A 15,093-nucleotide genomic window follows, 5' to 3' on the forward strand; every position below is an offset into this window, starting at 1 on the left:
TGTTTGCATCCTTTCAATCAGATTGAGGAGCATGTTGAGAATGAAGAGTGCTTCAGGGAGTGAACATGCTTCAAACCCAGTTCTAGACTCTAAAACAGAGGTGGGGGGTTATTCCACCAATTGAGCTAAGGGTGAGGCTTTTGAGATAGTTTATACAAGCTTCAAGCATCACTTAGCCATGACACTTATTTCTGCATTCTTGATCTTTGGGGACTCTAATTCTACCTGGGCATAATCTGATCAAACAAATGGCACTTGGAGTCTAGTGTCTGACAGACATTATGTGGCCTTTGTAAAAAATACCCACCAAAGCAGTCCATGAGAGTAAATGCTTCCTCCTTTGAAGTAACTTCCTCTGCCTCATGGTCACATTGCTTCATGGTCAGCATCAATGCTGTCACCAGTCCAGGTGATGGAGATGACTCCTCCCTAGTCAGCATAGAAGTTTATATGACCTTGTGACTGTTGCTTTAGCCCCACAACTACACCATTAAAGGGTATTTCTGCCTTCTTTGGTTTCTTTTGGGGGTGAAATCTGTGTGGGGGCAGCTTTGTCTAATAGTGTCAACACAGCCAGAAATACCTGCGATCTAATCTTGGTCCTGCCGCTGATTTACCTTGTAACCTTGGGAACAGTTAGTGTTTGTACAGAATTTTGAAATAACATACGTGAAGCTCTTTGTAAGTGAGAACTATTTACACCTCATTTGTTCCACTGTAGTAAGAGTTAATTTTTCTTTTTCCTCCCCAGGCATATGGCAGAGACTTAATGGAGGCTCAGGAATGGTGCAGGAAGTACATGAAATCGGGAAATGTCAAGGACCTCACCCAGGCCTGGGATCTCTATTACCATGTGTTCAGGCGGATCTCTAAGCAGCTGCCTCAGGTGGGGGGAGAGGTACAGTTCCGGGTCTTACAGTGTAAGCTGTCAAAACCCATGTGTTTATCCAAAATACTCAACAAGGGTATTCCAGAAATACCTGCTGCTGGCTTGCACCTTATGCAGTGCTTTTTGCAAGTAACTGAAGTACTGAAGGTTGACTGAACTGTTCTATGCCCTCCATAACATCAATTTATTTTATTTCAGTGCTATTAAATAGACACACAGAAGTATATAAAACTCTGGTTTGGTTTTGTTTGTTTCTTGCTGGCAGCTCACGTCCTTAGAACTACAGTATGTGTCACCAAAACTCCTCATGTGCCGGGATTTGGAATTAGCAGTGCCAGGAACGTATGATCCCAACCAGCCGATCATCCGCATTCAATCCATTGCACCATCACTTCAGGTCATCACGTCCAAGCAGAGGCCCAGGAAATTGACATTAATGGGTGAGAAGTGCAAGTTGAGTTTAGCTCAGACTGTATACTTTTTCAGGAAAGTCTTCACTCTAGTCCCTTTAGAAAGTGGCTTTTTCATTTTCTGTAAATGATTTTCAGGACAGGCCAGCTGCTCAGATTACCCTACTTTCCTATTCCTGGAAATATCAATATGTAGTCTCTCCCTAGCTCCTCATCAAGAAACAAGCATGGAACTGGAGGATAAGAGAAATACTTGTATAGAGTGTCTTGCATCCCAGAGTCCTTCAGCTACATAGCTAAAGTAACACTGACCTGTAGCCATCTTTGGGATGGAGGCTGTCAGCCAACTGGCCCATGGCATGCTACACAATAGTGGAAAGGAAGGGAAATTATATAATCAGCATAATATCTTTGATTTTATGTTCAGAGCAAACAGGCTGTTGGATTTCTATGTTCTGTCTGAAAAAAACATTTAGTAAAATGCATTGTATTCAACTCCTCTAACCCAGCAGAGTGAAAGGCTATATCGACTTTGACAGGAGTCAAATCCATGGCTGCAGAGAGAAATGTTATAAGGCTGATGTTTAGGCTACCAGTTTAGTTCCTTTGGCTACACAGTTTGGAAGAGCAGAAGGAACTAAAGGAAGAGGGATACACAGACCAAGAAAGCGGGTGGAGGTCTGGAGTAGGATTAGATTTACAGTGTATATGAAGGGCCGAACACAGTGCTGGGGAGCTTGAGAGTGCGTGAGTGTGGAGAGAGATGCCAAAAGTGACAACACAATTCACAACTGCAAGAAAGCAGTAGAGCTTTTGTGCATTTTGTCATCTCAGTGTCCTGTTGTCTTATTTATCTTAGTATTGCATCTCCTTCTGAAGAGTGGAGTCTTTGTGATCTTTCTTTAATGAATACCAACCATTTATTCAAGAAATCAGGACTTGTTTTGTTGCATTATTCCTTAACAAGTGAATTTCTACCCTCAGAAGGAAGTTATTTATAAAATATATCTACCTAATATTCTGAATCTTGCTGTCATTCTGTCCTATTTAATGTGATTCAGACTTCATCTGATTGTTCATGTAAGATATTGCACTCCACCTCACCACGCTCCGTATCTTTTTTTACAGGAAGCAACGGGCATGAGTTTGTATTCCTTCTGAAGGGCCATGAGGACCTTCGCCAGGATGAAAGAGTGATGCAGCTCTTTGGACTAGTCAACACTCTGCTGGCCAATGACCCGACATCTCTGCGTAAAAACCTCAGGTATTTGGAGCAAATATAGGATCTTCTAATGCATTAATGCTGATGCACTTAATGCCACTATACTTTCTGCTAGCTGATGAAGAAATAGAAAATCCAATAACACAGGACACAAAATGCAACATTTATGGAACTAATAGCTGGAGATAATGAATGTCAAAAGAAGGAGGGGGTGGGGGTTATGTTTGTTTTTGTTTTAAATAAACCCCTTTCATTGGCGTTTCATCATCTTCAAGATGATTGCAATTCAAGGCATTTCTGTTGTTGGTTCTGGAGCCTTAGAGCATTAATAACCTTGCTGGCTTACTAGAGTCCAGTGACTGTTTTGCTGAATTGTAATGTAGTTTATAATCCTACTTTGGGAAGTACATATAATCTTGTGAAATGGTGAATTCTTGACAAGAAAATTTTAAAATAGCCACTGCATACTCTCACTGGTGCTCATTTTAAGTAGCCACTGACTGTATTTCTGCACCCTTGTGAGCATCAAGCAGAATGCCATCTGCAGTTAGTAGAATGTTATGGGTCACTTACCCCAAAGCTTCAGAAAGTGAGCAGTCAATGAGCTTAACATAAACACTTAAAATAATTCTTAAGAGTAAACAGTAGTACTCTATCAAGAAGGGTTCTCCAGTTAATTTGAAAAAAGACTGGGTGATAAAGTAATTAATTGGATACATCACATTCCCCAGATTTAGGTGGTGGGTTGGTCTAAACCGGTAGATTTTGAACATCATGAAAATACACCAATTCCTAATGTCCAGCAATTTGAGCTGTGATGTTTTTTTCCTCTCTCTCTCCCTAGCATCCAGAGATACGCCGTTATTCCATTGTCTACAAACTCTGGCCTGATTGGCTGGGTTCCCCACTGTGACACTCTGCACGCGCTCATCCGAGACTACAGGGAGAAGAAAAAGATCCTTCTCAATATCGAACATCGCATCATGCTGCGGGTAAAGGGCGAGACTGGCATACAATTAACTGTTCTGTTAGATCTCTAATATCCCTCTGAGTAATGAAAGCAATGGGACAGGCTCTCTTCTTCCCATTTATTTACCTGTCTTTTCATCCCTTTTTGTATTAAAATTACTTTAATAACTGTGCACTAATATAAAATAAAAATGCGAGAATATCCCAAAGCACTCATAAATTAGTGATAGGTGGTGGAGCTATTCACCTCTCACTTGCCATGTTGATAGTGACCACAAGTTCTTACCATCTTACAGCTAAAATGAGGTTGGTAGAGATCAGTCTGGCTCCTAGCAGATGTGTCCATATCACGAAGAGTGCCACAGCAGCTGATATTTACTAGTATAAGCAGAGCCCAAAAATTTAATGAGCTACAAAAATTGCACATTGGTGGGGGAAGTATAGGGAAGCTTGTACTGCTGTTTCTGTCAGTAAACAGAGTGGGTATCATAACCCAGAAGACTAAATCTTACTCCAGAACTAAAATTCTCTCTCGGCTCTTTTTTAAACAATAAAAGTAGCTGTTGGAATGTTGGTGGCCACACCATGGGGTATTGCATTTCAGACCCGTTCTTTTGGCTGAGTTTGCTGAAAATAAATTGGTTTGTGCTGCAGAGCGATTAATTTAATCATTTTCTCATAGTTTTACTCTGTAAACTAGTAGAGATTGACACATTCCTCATCTTGCAGCTGTTTCAGAATTGTTATGAAAAATTTGGTGGCTGCTGAACGACATTTCTCTATTTCAGATGGCTCCAGACTACGACCACCTGACTTTGATGCAGAAAGTGGAGGTGTTTGAACATGCTGTCAATAATACTGCCGGTGATGATCTTGCCAAACTGCTGTGGCTAAAAAGTCCCAGCTCCGAGGTACATTCACCTTCAGTCTCTTCTAATGACTCTTGCAGACAGCTCAATATGGTGCCCTCTCTGTGAATGGAGTGTTCGAAGCATGTAAATGCATGTCTGTGTTTATAGGTACACAACTGAATGAAGATTATTCCCTTGATCCCCAAGAGCTGCATATGATGTATTTTGTATACGATGATAAAGAATTCATGGATGAAAGACTTAAGATTTAATTTACTGTTAGAGAAATTAAAATGGTGAAATGTAAACTGAATTAGCATATATAACCTGCTTCAGTGCCTGTGCCCTGTATGCATTTTCTGAATTTGTTTGAGGCACACCCAGTTTAAACAGAACTGTTTCCTTTCATCTCTTATTTTTCAGGTGTGGTTTGACAGAAGAACTAATTACACCCGCTCACTAGCTGTGATGTCAATGGTTGGGTACATTTTGGGCCTTGGGGACAGGTAAGTGAAATTGGAATAGTTTCTTTGAAATAAGTGCAGCTAACAAGGATTTATAGATTCCATTCTGAAATAGTTGTCATGCTCCCATCAGCTCGTTCCCTGGATATTCTGTTGTGACAACTACTTTCATCTTGGCTATTCCAAACTCTAAATGATATCATCTTTCAGAGCCTGCCACTACTCCAGTTAACGTCAGTGCTCCAGGATCAGGCCCTAGGGTTTGTATGTCTCTTGATTGCATGACATGAGTGTCTTCTCTTACAAGAGGCAGTGTGGCTGAGAGGAAAAAGCGCAGAACTAAGGAGCTGAGAGTTCGAATTCCAGACCTACCACTCACTCACTGAGTGGCCTTGAATAAATCACTTAACCTGGTACCCCATCTGGCAGAAAGAGGTAGCCTCCCAGTGTTGTTACTCTGGGAGGATAAATGACTGTTTGTGCGGTGCTTGGTAGATAGCGAGCATTCATACTGACAGCACTCAATATTTCCTTTTTAACGAGGTAACCTAAGTATATCTTGTATCACAACTTCTACAGGAAGTGCAGCTCACTGCTGCTATCACAACTTTCACACAACATCATCAGTCTCTTTCACTCGGGGCATCTTATCTGGGTAAAAAACAGGAGCTTGATATTAATGGGTTTTTAGTGAGGTCTTTAATACAGTTTCCTTTGTATCACTTAATTCTGATTTTCTTGTCCATAAAGATTACCTAGGAAGTATATGATTAAATATGTAGATAATATTTAAAACATACATTATTTTCCTCATACTAGTCTGTTGTTCAAATGCATATTGGTATATCAGTTAAATATGTATGTCAATGGAAGACTACAATGAACCAGTCAAAGACGATCTAAACTTTGGATTTAGTATGTGGATTACGGTCCCCATAGGCCCTAATAACTCCTTTGAAAATCCATCTGAAACAGGTATTTTTATACTAGAGATCTGTAACATAACAACTAAACCTTTCTGCAACTTTTTTGTAATAAAATCATTTGCTTTTGAGATTAGAACTTTTGATAATTAAGTTATAAGCCTGTGAAACTTGGGGGCTAAAATAAAAACTGAAATACAACAGCATGAAAGACAGTACTGTATCACGTAGCGTCTTTCTAGTCTGACTGCCTGTGATAACAGCCTGATTTCCTCTCTTTACTTGCAATATGCTCGTTAAATTTCCCTATGCTGTAAAAATGTAAAGTCATTATAGAATTAGTGGAATATCAACCCTAAATATAAAAGGAATATAACACAAAATGTGCATATCCAGAAATATAATGATGCGTCTGGTCTAATAGGACATTTATCTTCAAAAACAAGAGGATTTTTGATAACTCCTGAGTTGTAATTACAGAATCTAATCACACCATGAGGGAAGTGCTTCAGGAAAGCTATTTATCATGAGATAGCTTCCCGATCAGAGGTCTCCAATCATTGGCTGCCTTCTGACTTGCAAAGATCAATGTCATCCTAGACCCAAAGCCATGATTAACTTTTTGATACATTTTTCTATAACTCTCTAATGATCTGTCACTCTGGCTTCTCTCCTGTTCCTTCCACAAAGACACCCTTCCAACCTGATGCTAGACAGGCTGAGTGGAAAGATCCTGCATATTGACTTTGGAGACTGTTTTGAGGTGAGCTTTTGTACAAAAAATATGTTGTTGTTGTTTTTAAAAGTGTTTATTTTTATATTTAGAAAGACCCTGTTATCTAATATAGCAAAGGCAGAACTAGGATCCAGGAACTCCTGAGTTCTTATTTTAGCTTTGACACTGACTTGCAGTGTGGTCTTGTGGCACGTCACTTAACTACTCTGTGCCTCACTTTACCTGTCAGTAAAATGGAGAGAATGCACACCTACCTCACCGCAATGTTGAGATTAGTTATATAATTGTTTTACAAACATTGAGTGCTAAGTATCAGTAGTGGTTTTCACATAAATTCTTACACCAATTTGTGATTGAAATATGGAGTACATTACTCTGTACCAACAGCACGGGCACAGACTCTTAGTTTGATTCTTACGTTCTTTATCTAGTCATGTTTACAGCTTCGCTCAAAAAAAATTCCAATAACTAGGGAATCATAGAAAAGTAGGGCTGGAAGAGATCTTGAGAAGTCATCAAGTCCAGCTCCCTGCACAGAGACAGGATCAAATAAACCTAGACCATACCTGCCAGGTATTTGTCCAACCTGTTCTTAGAAACCTCCAAAGATTGAGATTCCACAACCTCCCTTGGAAGCCTATTCTAGCACTAACTATCCTTATGGCTAGAAAGTTTTTCCTAATAGCTAACCTAAATCTCCCTGCTGGCAGATTAAGCACATTAATGTCTTGTCCTACCTTCAGATGATACGGAGAACAATCGATCACAGTCATCTTTATAACAACCCTTCACATATTTGAAGACTGTTATCAGGTCCCTCTCAGTTGCCTTTTCTCAAAACTAAACTTAGCCAGTTTTTTTAACCTTTTCTCATAGGTCAGGCTTTCTAAACCTTTTATCGTTTTGGTTCCTCTGCACACATTTCTTTCCTTTTTATAACCACAACATTCAGAGTTCTAGCAGGCAAGCCAGGCCGTTACTTATTAACAAACTGCTTTTTCAAGGAATATCTGCAAAGTTAGTGTATTAGTTAACTGATTCTCTTCTATTGTGTATTCAGGTTGCAATGACAAGAGAGAAGTTCCCTGAGAAAATTCCATTTAGACTTACAAGGATGTTGACAAATGCTATGGAGGTAGGTGGGAATTAGCAGCCACCATTCTAATAGGACAGAAAGGGGACTGTTCCTAAGAAGGTATCAGCACTTCCCCAGATATTCATATGTGTTGTACTGTAGTTGACTCTCCCCAATTCCATAAGGAGCCGAGACGCTAATATTTCAGCTGCATTTTCCTTTAAATAAATTTCCCATGTGACCTTTACAATATGAAAACAACTCTTCATTGATTAAAAGGAAACACAGTCCTGCAATTTCCCAGGCCTCTCCATATTTCCTCATCCCAAATATTGGCCATGAACCAAACACAGGCCAGTAGCACAGGGCTTCAAGATGAGTGTCACCTGGACCTCATTTCCATGTCACCAGTGGGCAGTAAATCAGAATAATGGGGCCTCTTAAACTTGTAATGAACCTATAGCTTCTTTTAATAAATGGAACATGGTGTAAGGGGATTCTGGTCAAGTCACAGGCATGTCCTGCCATGGGAATGATTAGGGCTGGTGTCAGAAGGTAAAAGGAGCACCATCGTTGAGTCAGTGCTTTCTGTTCTGAAGGTGACTGGCCTAGATGGTAACTACAGAATCACCTGTCACACCGTGATGGAAGTCCTGCGAGAACATAAAGACAGTGTCATGGCTGTGCTAGAGGCCTTTGTCTATGACCCCTTACTGAACTGGAGGCTGATGGACAGTAAGTTATTTGGGGAAACAGTCAGAGCAGGGGAGAGAAGTAAATCAGAGTAAACTGTATAAATGTAAGACATTCAGTAGCACAAAATCAAATGTCTTCAAACTCAGGCCTTGGTGGTTTAAATCTGCAGTCTATGCACAGACATTAAGGTTAACAAGACTGTGTTCAAGAGTCCTAAAATAAAGAAACAAAGAGATGAAATCCCATTTGCCCTTAAAGGGAGAGGTGAAACTAAATTAAAAACAAAATTACTGGAGTGCTTTTGAATGATTTGTCAACATCTTTATTTTGAAAAGCCGCCCCCCACACACATTATCTGCAGTTGTTAGTTTGCCTGAAGCAACAGGACACTTAACCTTGTGCCATTCAGAGGAAGTCTGATTCAGTTTGAGAAGCTGGTATTTCCAAAGTCTGTAGTTCAAAGATAAAAACACTTAAGCATTTTATTTTCTTTGCAGCAAATACAAAAGGCAATAAACGATCACGAACAAGGACAGACTCCTATTCAGCTAGTCAGTCAGTAGGTGTGTATAATGTTTTATTGTATTTCATTTAATTCATTTGGGTCCTTTTTAATTGGAGCATAATTTTGAAAAATATTTTTCTAGTCTTTTTTTTTTTTTTTCTTCAAAAGCACAATGGAAAAAGCACGTATTGAAACTAGGTTTCAAGGCACCAAGTATCTGGTTTTGACTGGTGCCTGTTAATCTCATAATTACACATATATATAATCAACTGCTGAGCTACTTCAGCTTGAATAGCGGCCACTGCTTTGCAGTTATATTCACATTGTAATGTGGCATCAGGATTTTTGTGGCGTTCCTAAAAGTTGGTGCAACCCACAGAGTAATTATGACCTGTGATATGTACTGTACTTGCTCGGTTTTGCATAGTAATGCTGCTGTAAGCTCGGTAAAGTTTCACATAGCAACATAGTGATAAATATGTTACACAAAATCCTAGCAGCTGGTTGCTAATGGACTTGTATGAGAAATGTCAAAGGAAAGCATTTACTATAATGTTTAATAGTAGGGTTTCAATAACTTCAGTTACTTGACTATTTTAAGTTAATTGTGTGTCTTTTTAAAACATCTTTTAACTAGCAAAATGTACTGAAGGATCCTTTAAGGTTAACTGCGGCTTTCAGCACATAACATACAAAGAATGTTTCAATCCTGAGTTAGAATCCCTTTAATCAGAGCAATGGGGGCATTCAGCACACTTAGCCACAATTCAGCAAGCTTCTCAAAAACAAGTCAGTCAATCCAAGTCACCAGTAAGACTGCGGGGGAGGGAGGGTTACTGGTAAATGCTATATAGAATATGATATTCTGAGCCTCATGCAATACTGAAATACATTGGCCAGTTTAATGCTCCATTTCCCTATGTGTCAGTTTTAATGACAACATAAATATTTTAGCATAGTCCTAAAAAGGCATTTTGCTCAAGATGTTCTATTTAATCTCATGATGCTCCTAGTTCTCATTCAAACACACACACACACACACACACACACACACACACACACACACACACACACACACACACACACACACACACACACGTGCTTTAAATAAATTCACTTGAACGTTGGGAATTGAAGAATTTATTTTCTGTAATCTTAGATGCTGTCAGAGAATTTCTTTCTTTTGTACCGTGTAGACCAGCTGGAGTGCTGTTTTCTGCAAATGTAGCAGTGACCAGGCATAAAAAAAAAAATTAAATGTTCAGTTGCCCATCCCATAACTTCATGGTGGTAAAAACTGCATGTAAACCAGAAGTTTTACACAACATACTTGAGCTTGAGTGTAAGGTGTTTTTGAGCTACAAACTGAACCTTAAAAAGTGTTACTTTATCTGCCTTTGGGCTTCATATCTATACTGCCATAATTTCCTTTAAAATCAAAGTTTTTACACTGTTCAAAGTGCTGTGCAGGAGAATCTCCTGAAAAGCCACCAAATGCCAATCTTTTTTATATTTGATGACTGTACTGAGATTCTCTCGTCTCTCATTAGAAATGTTGGATAATGTGGAGCTGGGTGAGACAGCCCATAAGAAAACTGGGACCACAGTGCCTGAATCCATCCATTCCTTCAGTAAGTTCCTGTGCAAACATAATACATTTTACATTATGGGCAACTAGCTCATAAATCAGCAGGCTGTACAGATGACGCTAGCCACGGTGGGGCAAAAAGGGGTTCTCTGTGACCATAGGTAAGAACTTGTAACTGTCTGCTCTTTTCTGATTAAACCCAGCAGCTTACAGCGGTGTGTGTGTCAACTACTCATGGCAAAAAAGTAACTGCAACACAAATTGTTTTGATCATTGGTGTCCAAATAAAGTCTAAACATTGTTTTCACTTCTGTCTTCTAGTAGGGGATGGGTTAGTGAAGCCAGAGGCTCTCAATAAGAAGGCTATTCAAATTATTAACAGGGTTCGAGATAAACTCACTGGTAAGTGTATACTTTTCTAAAATAAAATATCATAAAAGTAATACAGACATTAGAATTATGTTCAGATTTAAGTGCTTGCCTGGCGCTATCATATTTCAGTTTTGTGCTAGTTCTTCATCAATTTTATTTCAGATTATTCTGTTTCTTAATTGGGCAGAGCCATTTAATATATTTGGGCTTTGTTTTCCAGAATACAAATGACAATCTTGTTTGGAAAATGTAGAGGTAATTTTAGTTAATGTGTATCAGATCTGACCAGTTCATCTTTTAGGTGATGATTCTAAATCAAATCTCCAGCAACCGGCTTTCCTTTTACTGGCTTTGCAACTGGAAAAATGTAGATGTGACATTTTAGACTTTTAATTATGTATATAAGAACCACTAGAATTAGGTACTCAATGTAGCTAGGCAGTTGTCATAATATAATTCCCAATTCTGAACCTTAGCATCCAAAATATGGGTACTAGCATGAATTCCCCTAAGCATAATTACCAGCTTAGATCCTGTAGTGCTGCCACCAATCAGGACTTAGAGTAGAGTGCCTGATAAACTCTGGTCTCCCCCAAACCCTTCCCTGGGGACCCCAAGACCCAAATTCCTTGAGTCTCACAACAAAGGGGAATAAACCATTTCCCTTCCCTCTCCTTTCTTCCTCCCAGCTCCTTTCCGCCCTGGTAAACTAGGAGATCACCGTGATTCAAACTCCTTGAATCACCAACAGAGAGGAATGATACCTTCCTCCCTCCTCTTTTCCCTTCACCCAGAGGCAATCCAGATTCAAACTCCGTGAATCTAAAACAAAGAGGAAATTCACTTTTCCCTTCTTCCCCCTGCTCTTTCCCTTCTCCCCACCAATTCCCTGGTGTACACAGACTCAGTTCCTTTGAGCCTTAACTAGGAGAAAAAAATCAGACAGGTCTTAAAGCAAAGCTTTTAATAAAAAGAAAAACTTTTACCTTTTTTTCTATCTCTGCAATTTAGATGGTAAAAAGTTACAGGGTCTGTCAGCTTATAGAAACTAGAAAGAAGCCTCCCCCTCCAGCAAAATACAATTTAAAATACTTCCAGCAAAATACACATTTGCAAATAAAGGAAAACAAATAAAAAGACTATACCGCCTTTCTACTTTTGTACTTACAAAATTGAAATAGAAGATTAGAGAGCCTGTAGGTACATGTGGTCACTCTCAGAGCCCAGAGAGAACAAAGCAAAACCCAAAAAACACAAACAAAGACTTCCCTCCACCAAGATTTGAAAGTATCTTGTCTCCTGATTGGTCCCCTGTTTGTTAACCCTTTACAGGTGAAAGAGACATTAACCCTTAACTATCTGTTTATGACAGCAGTGGATTCCTTCTACCAGGAATTTTTAATAAGTACATTACTTTTGTCTGTTGTTTGAAGAAGAGGGCGGGGATAGAGAAAATGCTGATGGGTCATGGAAAACACTTGTGTTCCAAAGGATTCAAAATAGACTCAATGAGGCATTTGAGGTTTTGTCTTTGAACAGTTCTGTGCCAAATATATATTATAAGAGGAGAGAAAGTCATCTTTACATTGCTCCACAACTTGCCGACCAAACCAAGCTATGTAATTTGGCTTACAGCCTTCCTTAATGTTTCTTTCACTTTAATTGTAAAGGTCGAGACTTCTCTCATGATGAAACTCTGGATGTACCCACACAAGTAGAATTGCTTATTAAGCAAGCTACTTCCCATGAGAATCTCTGCCAGTGCTACATTGGATGGTGAGTTTGTCTTTAAACTAGCCTTCCAAATGGAGAACAATCAAGTAAAATATCATTACTCTTATCTCAGTAATCATGCTGAGGATGACTGAGTAGACATTGTGTCTAAGCTTGTAAACTTTTGTGACCATTTTGTTAGGTTACCTTAGGCACTGCCCTATAAGCATGCAATCTGTTATAAATAGAAAAGGGGATTATTTAAATCAACTCAGAGGTTTTACCCATTTGAAATAAGATGTTCCAATTGTATGTATATCACCAACTGCTAGTTATAGTAGGGAAATTACATACGCTAATGTCATCAAGTACACTTTTATGATGCCTTCATCTTTCTAAGGTTTCTTAACTGTAGCTGTATTCGCAGAACCAGAGGATTTGGGGGGTTTCAGACATTAGGAGTGTTGATCAGTGATCAAGAAGTAGGCTCAGGCATGGGTCTTTCGCATCCTCAGTGTCCTTGTAATTATGGAAAGGCTTCTGGACATTAGGAGACCTCGGTCCTTCTTAACATAGTCTGTTTTTATGAAGCAATGGGTAAGATTGCACTATTAAAGTATTGTTTTTGCCATCTTTAGGTGTCCTTTTTGGTAACAGAAGATTCCACAGTATCCGCAGCCTTTATTGGAGGCTTTTGCGCTCCAGATATATTCTTCTACAAACTGAAATCTTGAACTGAAATACAGCCTGTCAAATATTTTGAAATGTAAATTAAGAGTTATTGTATATTAAAAATTGGTTTAAGCCAATTCATAGCTGCTGTTGAAAAACACGAGTTGTCTGAAACATAAGACTTGATTTGGGTTTCCAGAACAATGAAGACTGACCAAGCCACAAATATATGGTTCACTTGGTCTTTGGGGAACTGGTGACCTATTACAAATAACAAAATACGGGTTTTGACTTAACTTACAATGTAACTATACTACAATATTTGCAGATGAATCATTGCCCTCGTCAGTCCTGTTGGTGTGGCTGCAGTGAACTCCGTGCACTCATGCAAGAATCCTCATTTAAGTGTGGGGACAAAGTTGGAGGGTAGAGAGCAAGAGGAAGGAAGCAGAGTTTTTCTGTCTGTATTACCCCATTATCTCACCTATCCCAAAACTCTGTACACTCACCCAAAATCAGAGGGAGGGATTGTAGTTGAAAGGTTTGTATCTGACCCCAGTGGTGATATAACCAGCACATTTCAGACTAGATCTGGATATAGGGGTAGATCCAGGATCGAAGACTCTAAGTCAGTCAAAGCAGGTTGGCTCAAAGAGGGTTGATGTGTGGCAAGGAGGATGCAAGGTAAACTCAGAATACCACTTGGGAGCTTCCCACACTGGCGGACTTAAGAGCAGTATTGGGAAATAATTAGGGAAAACTGAATACTCAGCACAAAAAGCAGAAGGGAGGAGAACTGAGCATACCTGGAAATGGAGAGTAATGGATATTCAACAGGAGGGTGAAGGTAAATAAAGCTATGATTTATTAATAAAACAAAATGCACAAAATACAAAGTGTAGCCATGTTTAGATGCCATGTTGTATTTGAATATTTTTGTGCCAATAAATTACACAAAAATGTAAAAAGATTTTGACTGGATTCATATTTATTCCAAAGCGCTCCTTATGGAGAGCAGAATTGAGGCACAGCAGCGTTACACTAGCACAGCGGAACTATGGGTCGGGACCCCAGAGTGGGTCCCAAACCCTTTTTAATGGGGTTGCCAGGGCTGGCGTTAAGACTTGCTGGGACCAAACCCTGAGACTCACTGCCCGGGGCCAAAGCCTAAGGACTTCAACCCTGGGTGGTAGGGATCTGGTTACAGGCATCCTATCTGGGGCTGAAGCCCTTGGGCTTCATCTTTGGCCTACTCACCCGAGCAGCGGGACTCAGGCTTTGGGGTTGTGTAGTAACTTTCATTGTCCGAAGGGGGTCACAATGCAATGAAGTTTAAGAACCCCTGGCAGAAACCCACAGAAGGCACAAACACTGTTGGTAGTGGATTGGATATCTCTAAGACACTTTTTTTTTTTTGTTATGGGTTTGACTGTCTTCTGTACCAGTCCAGATGGTTGGGAAATACAGTAGCTCCTTCATGACAGCAGATGGAGAAAAACAGTTAAAATTGACTACCTGTATTAAAGGAGTTTGCCTGTTTATAAATCTTTTTTTAGTTTCCAGCAATTGCAACTATATCCTTAAGTGGGCCGCAACTGGGTAAGAACATGAACTTTCTTTATTCCAGATTTTTGGGCATTTTTCTTCTCTTAGCACAAGAAACTGATTCTGTGAGACTGAAGAAATATAATTTTAATCTGATTGCTGTGCTGTGTATTTGGAGGGATGATGGTTTAGAAGATGTTTTTTCCTGGCAAATTATTTGTATTGATATAGATTCAAAGATGTTAAGGTTAGAAGGGCCCATTATAACATAGGCCATAGAAACATACAGGAAATTGAAAGTGGCTGGGACGGGAAGAAAGGTTTTAGCTGTTTGATTTTGATTAGTTCAAAGCAGAACTAATCAACTCCCCCAGACTCTATACTGGAAGAGGAATGTCATCCGTACGAACTTGAGGGGTAGTCTCCCTCTGCTGGCAGATTGAAATTTATGCCACAAGGCTCT

At 39.5% G+C, this 15,093-nt stretch overlaps 1 protein-coding gene across 6 annotated transcripts in view; it reads left to right on the top strand.

Moving 5' to 3' along the window:
• MTOR (mechanistic target of rapamycin kinase) overlaps window positions 1-14,780 on the top strand; it is a 105,095-nt gene extending 90,315 nt beyond the window's left edge. For 2 of the 6 annotated variants that reach the window (XM_030537233.1, XM_030537235.1), the window contains 14 exons: window positions 752-898; window positions 1,155-1,329; window positions 2,428-2,563; window positions 3,366-3,513; window positions 4,279-4,401; window positions 4,765-4,847; window positions 6,419-6,491; window positions 7,525-7,599; window positions 8,139-8,274; window positions 8,733-8,798; window positions 10,291-10,371; window positions 10,650-10,730; window positions 12,371-12,476; window positions 13,052-14,780. In XM_030537233.1, the coding sequence (XP_030393093.1) occupies window positions 752-898; window positions 1,155-1,329; window positions 2,428-2,563; window positions 3,366-3,513; window positions 4,279-4,401; window positions 4,765-4,847; window positions 6,419-6,491; window positions 7,525-7,599; window positions 8,139-8,274; window positions 8,733-8,798; window positions 10,291-10,371; window positions 10,650-10,730; window positions 12,371-12,476; window positions 13,052-13,067 (1,446 nt within the window). In that variant the 3' untranslated portion in view covers window positions 13,068-14,780. The remainder of the gene's footprint in view (window positions 1-751; window positions 899-1,154; window positions 1,330-2,427; window positions 2,564-3,365; window positions 3,514-4,278; window positions 4,402-4,764; window positions 4,848-6,418; window positions 6,492-7,524; window positions 7,600-8,138; window positions 8,275-8,732; window positions 8,799-10,290; window positions 10,372-10,649; window positions 10,731-12,370; window positions 12,477-13,051) is intronic. The other 4 variants (XM_030537236.1, XM_030537237.1, XM_030537234.1 and 1 more) reach the window with 3 other exon arrangements.
• The last annotated feature ends 313 nt before the right edge of the window (window positions 14,781-15,093 follow it).

The sequence above is a fragment of the Gopherus evgoodei genome, chromosome 18 (assembly GCF_007399415.2).
Source record: "Gopherus evgoodei ecotype Sinaloan lineage chromosome 18, rGopEvg1_v1.p, whole genome shotgun sequence".
NCBI lineage: Eukaryota > Metazoa > Chordata > Testudines > Testudinidae > Gopherus > Gopherus evgoodei.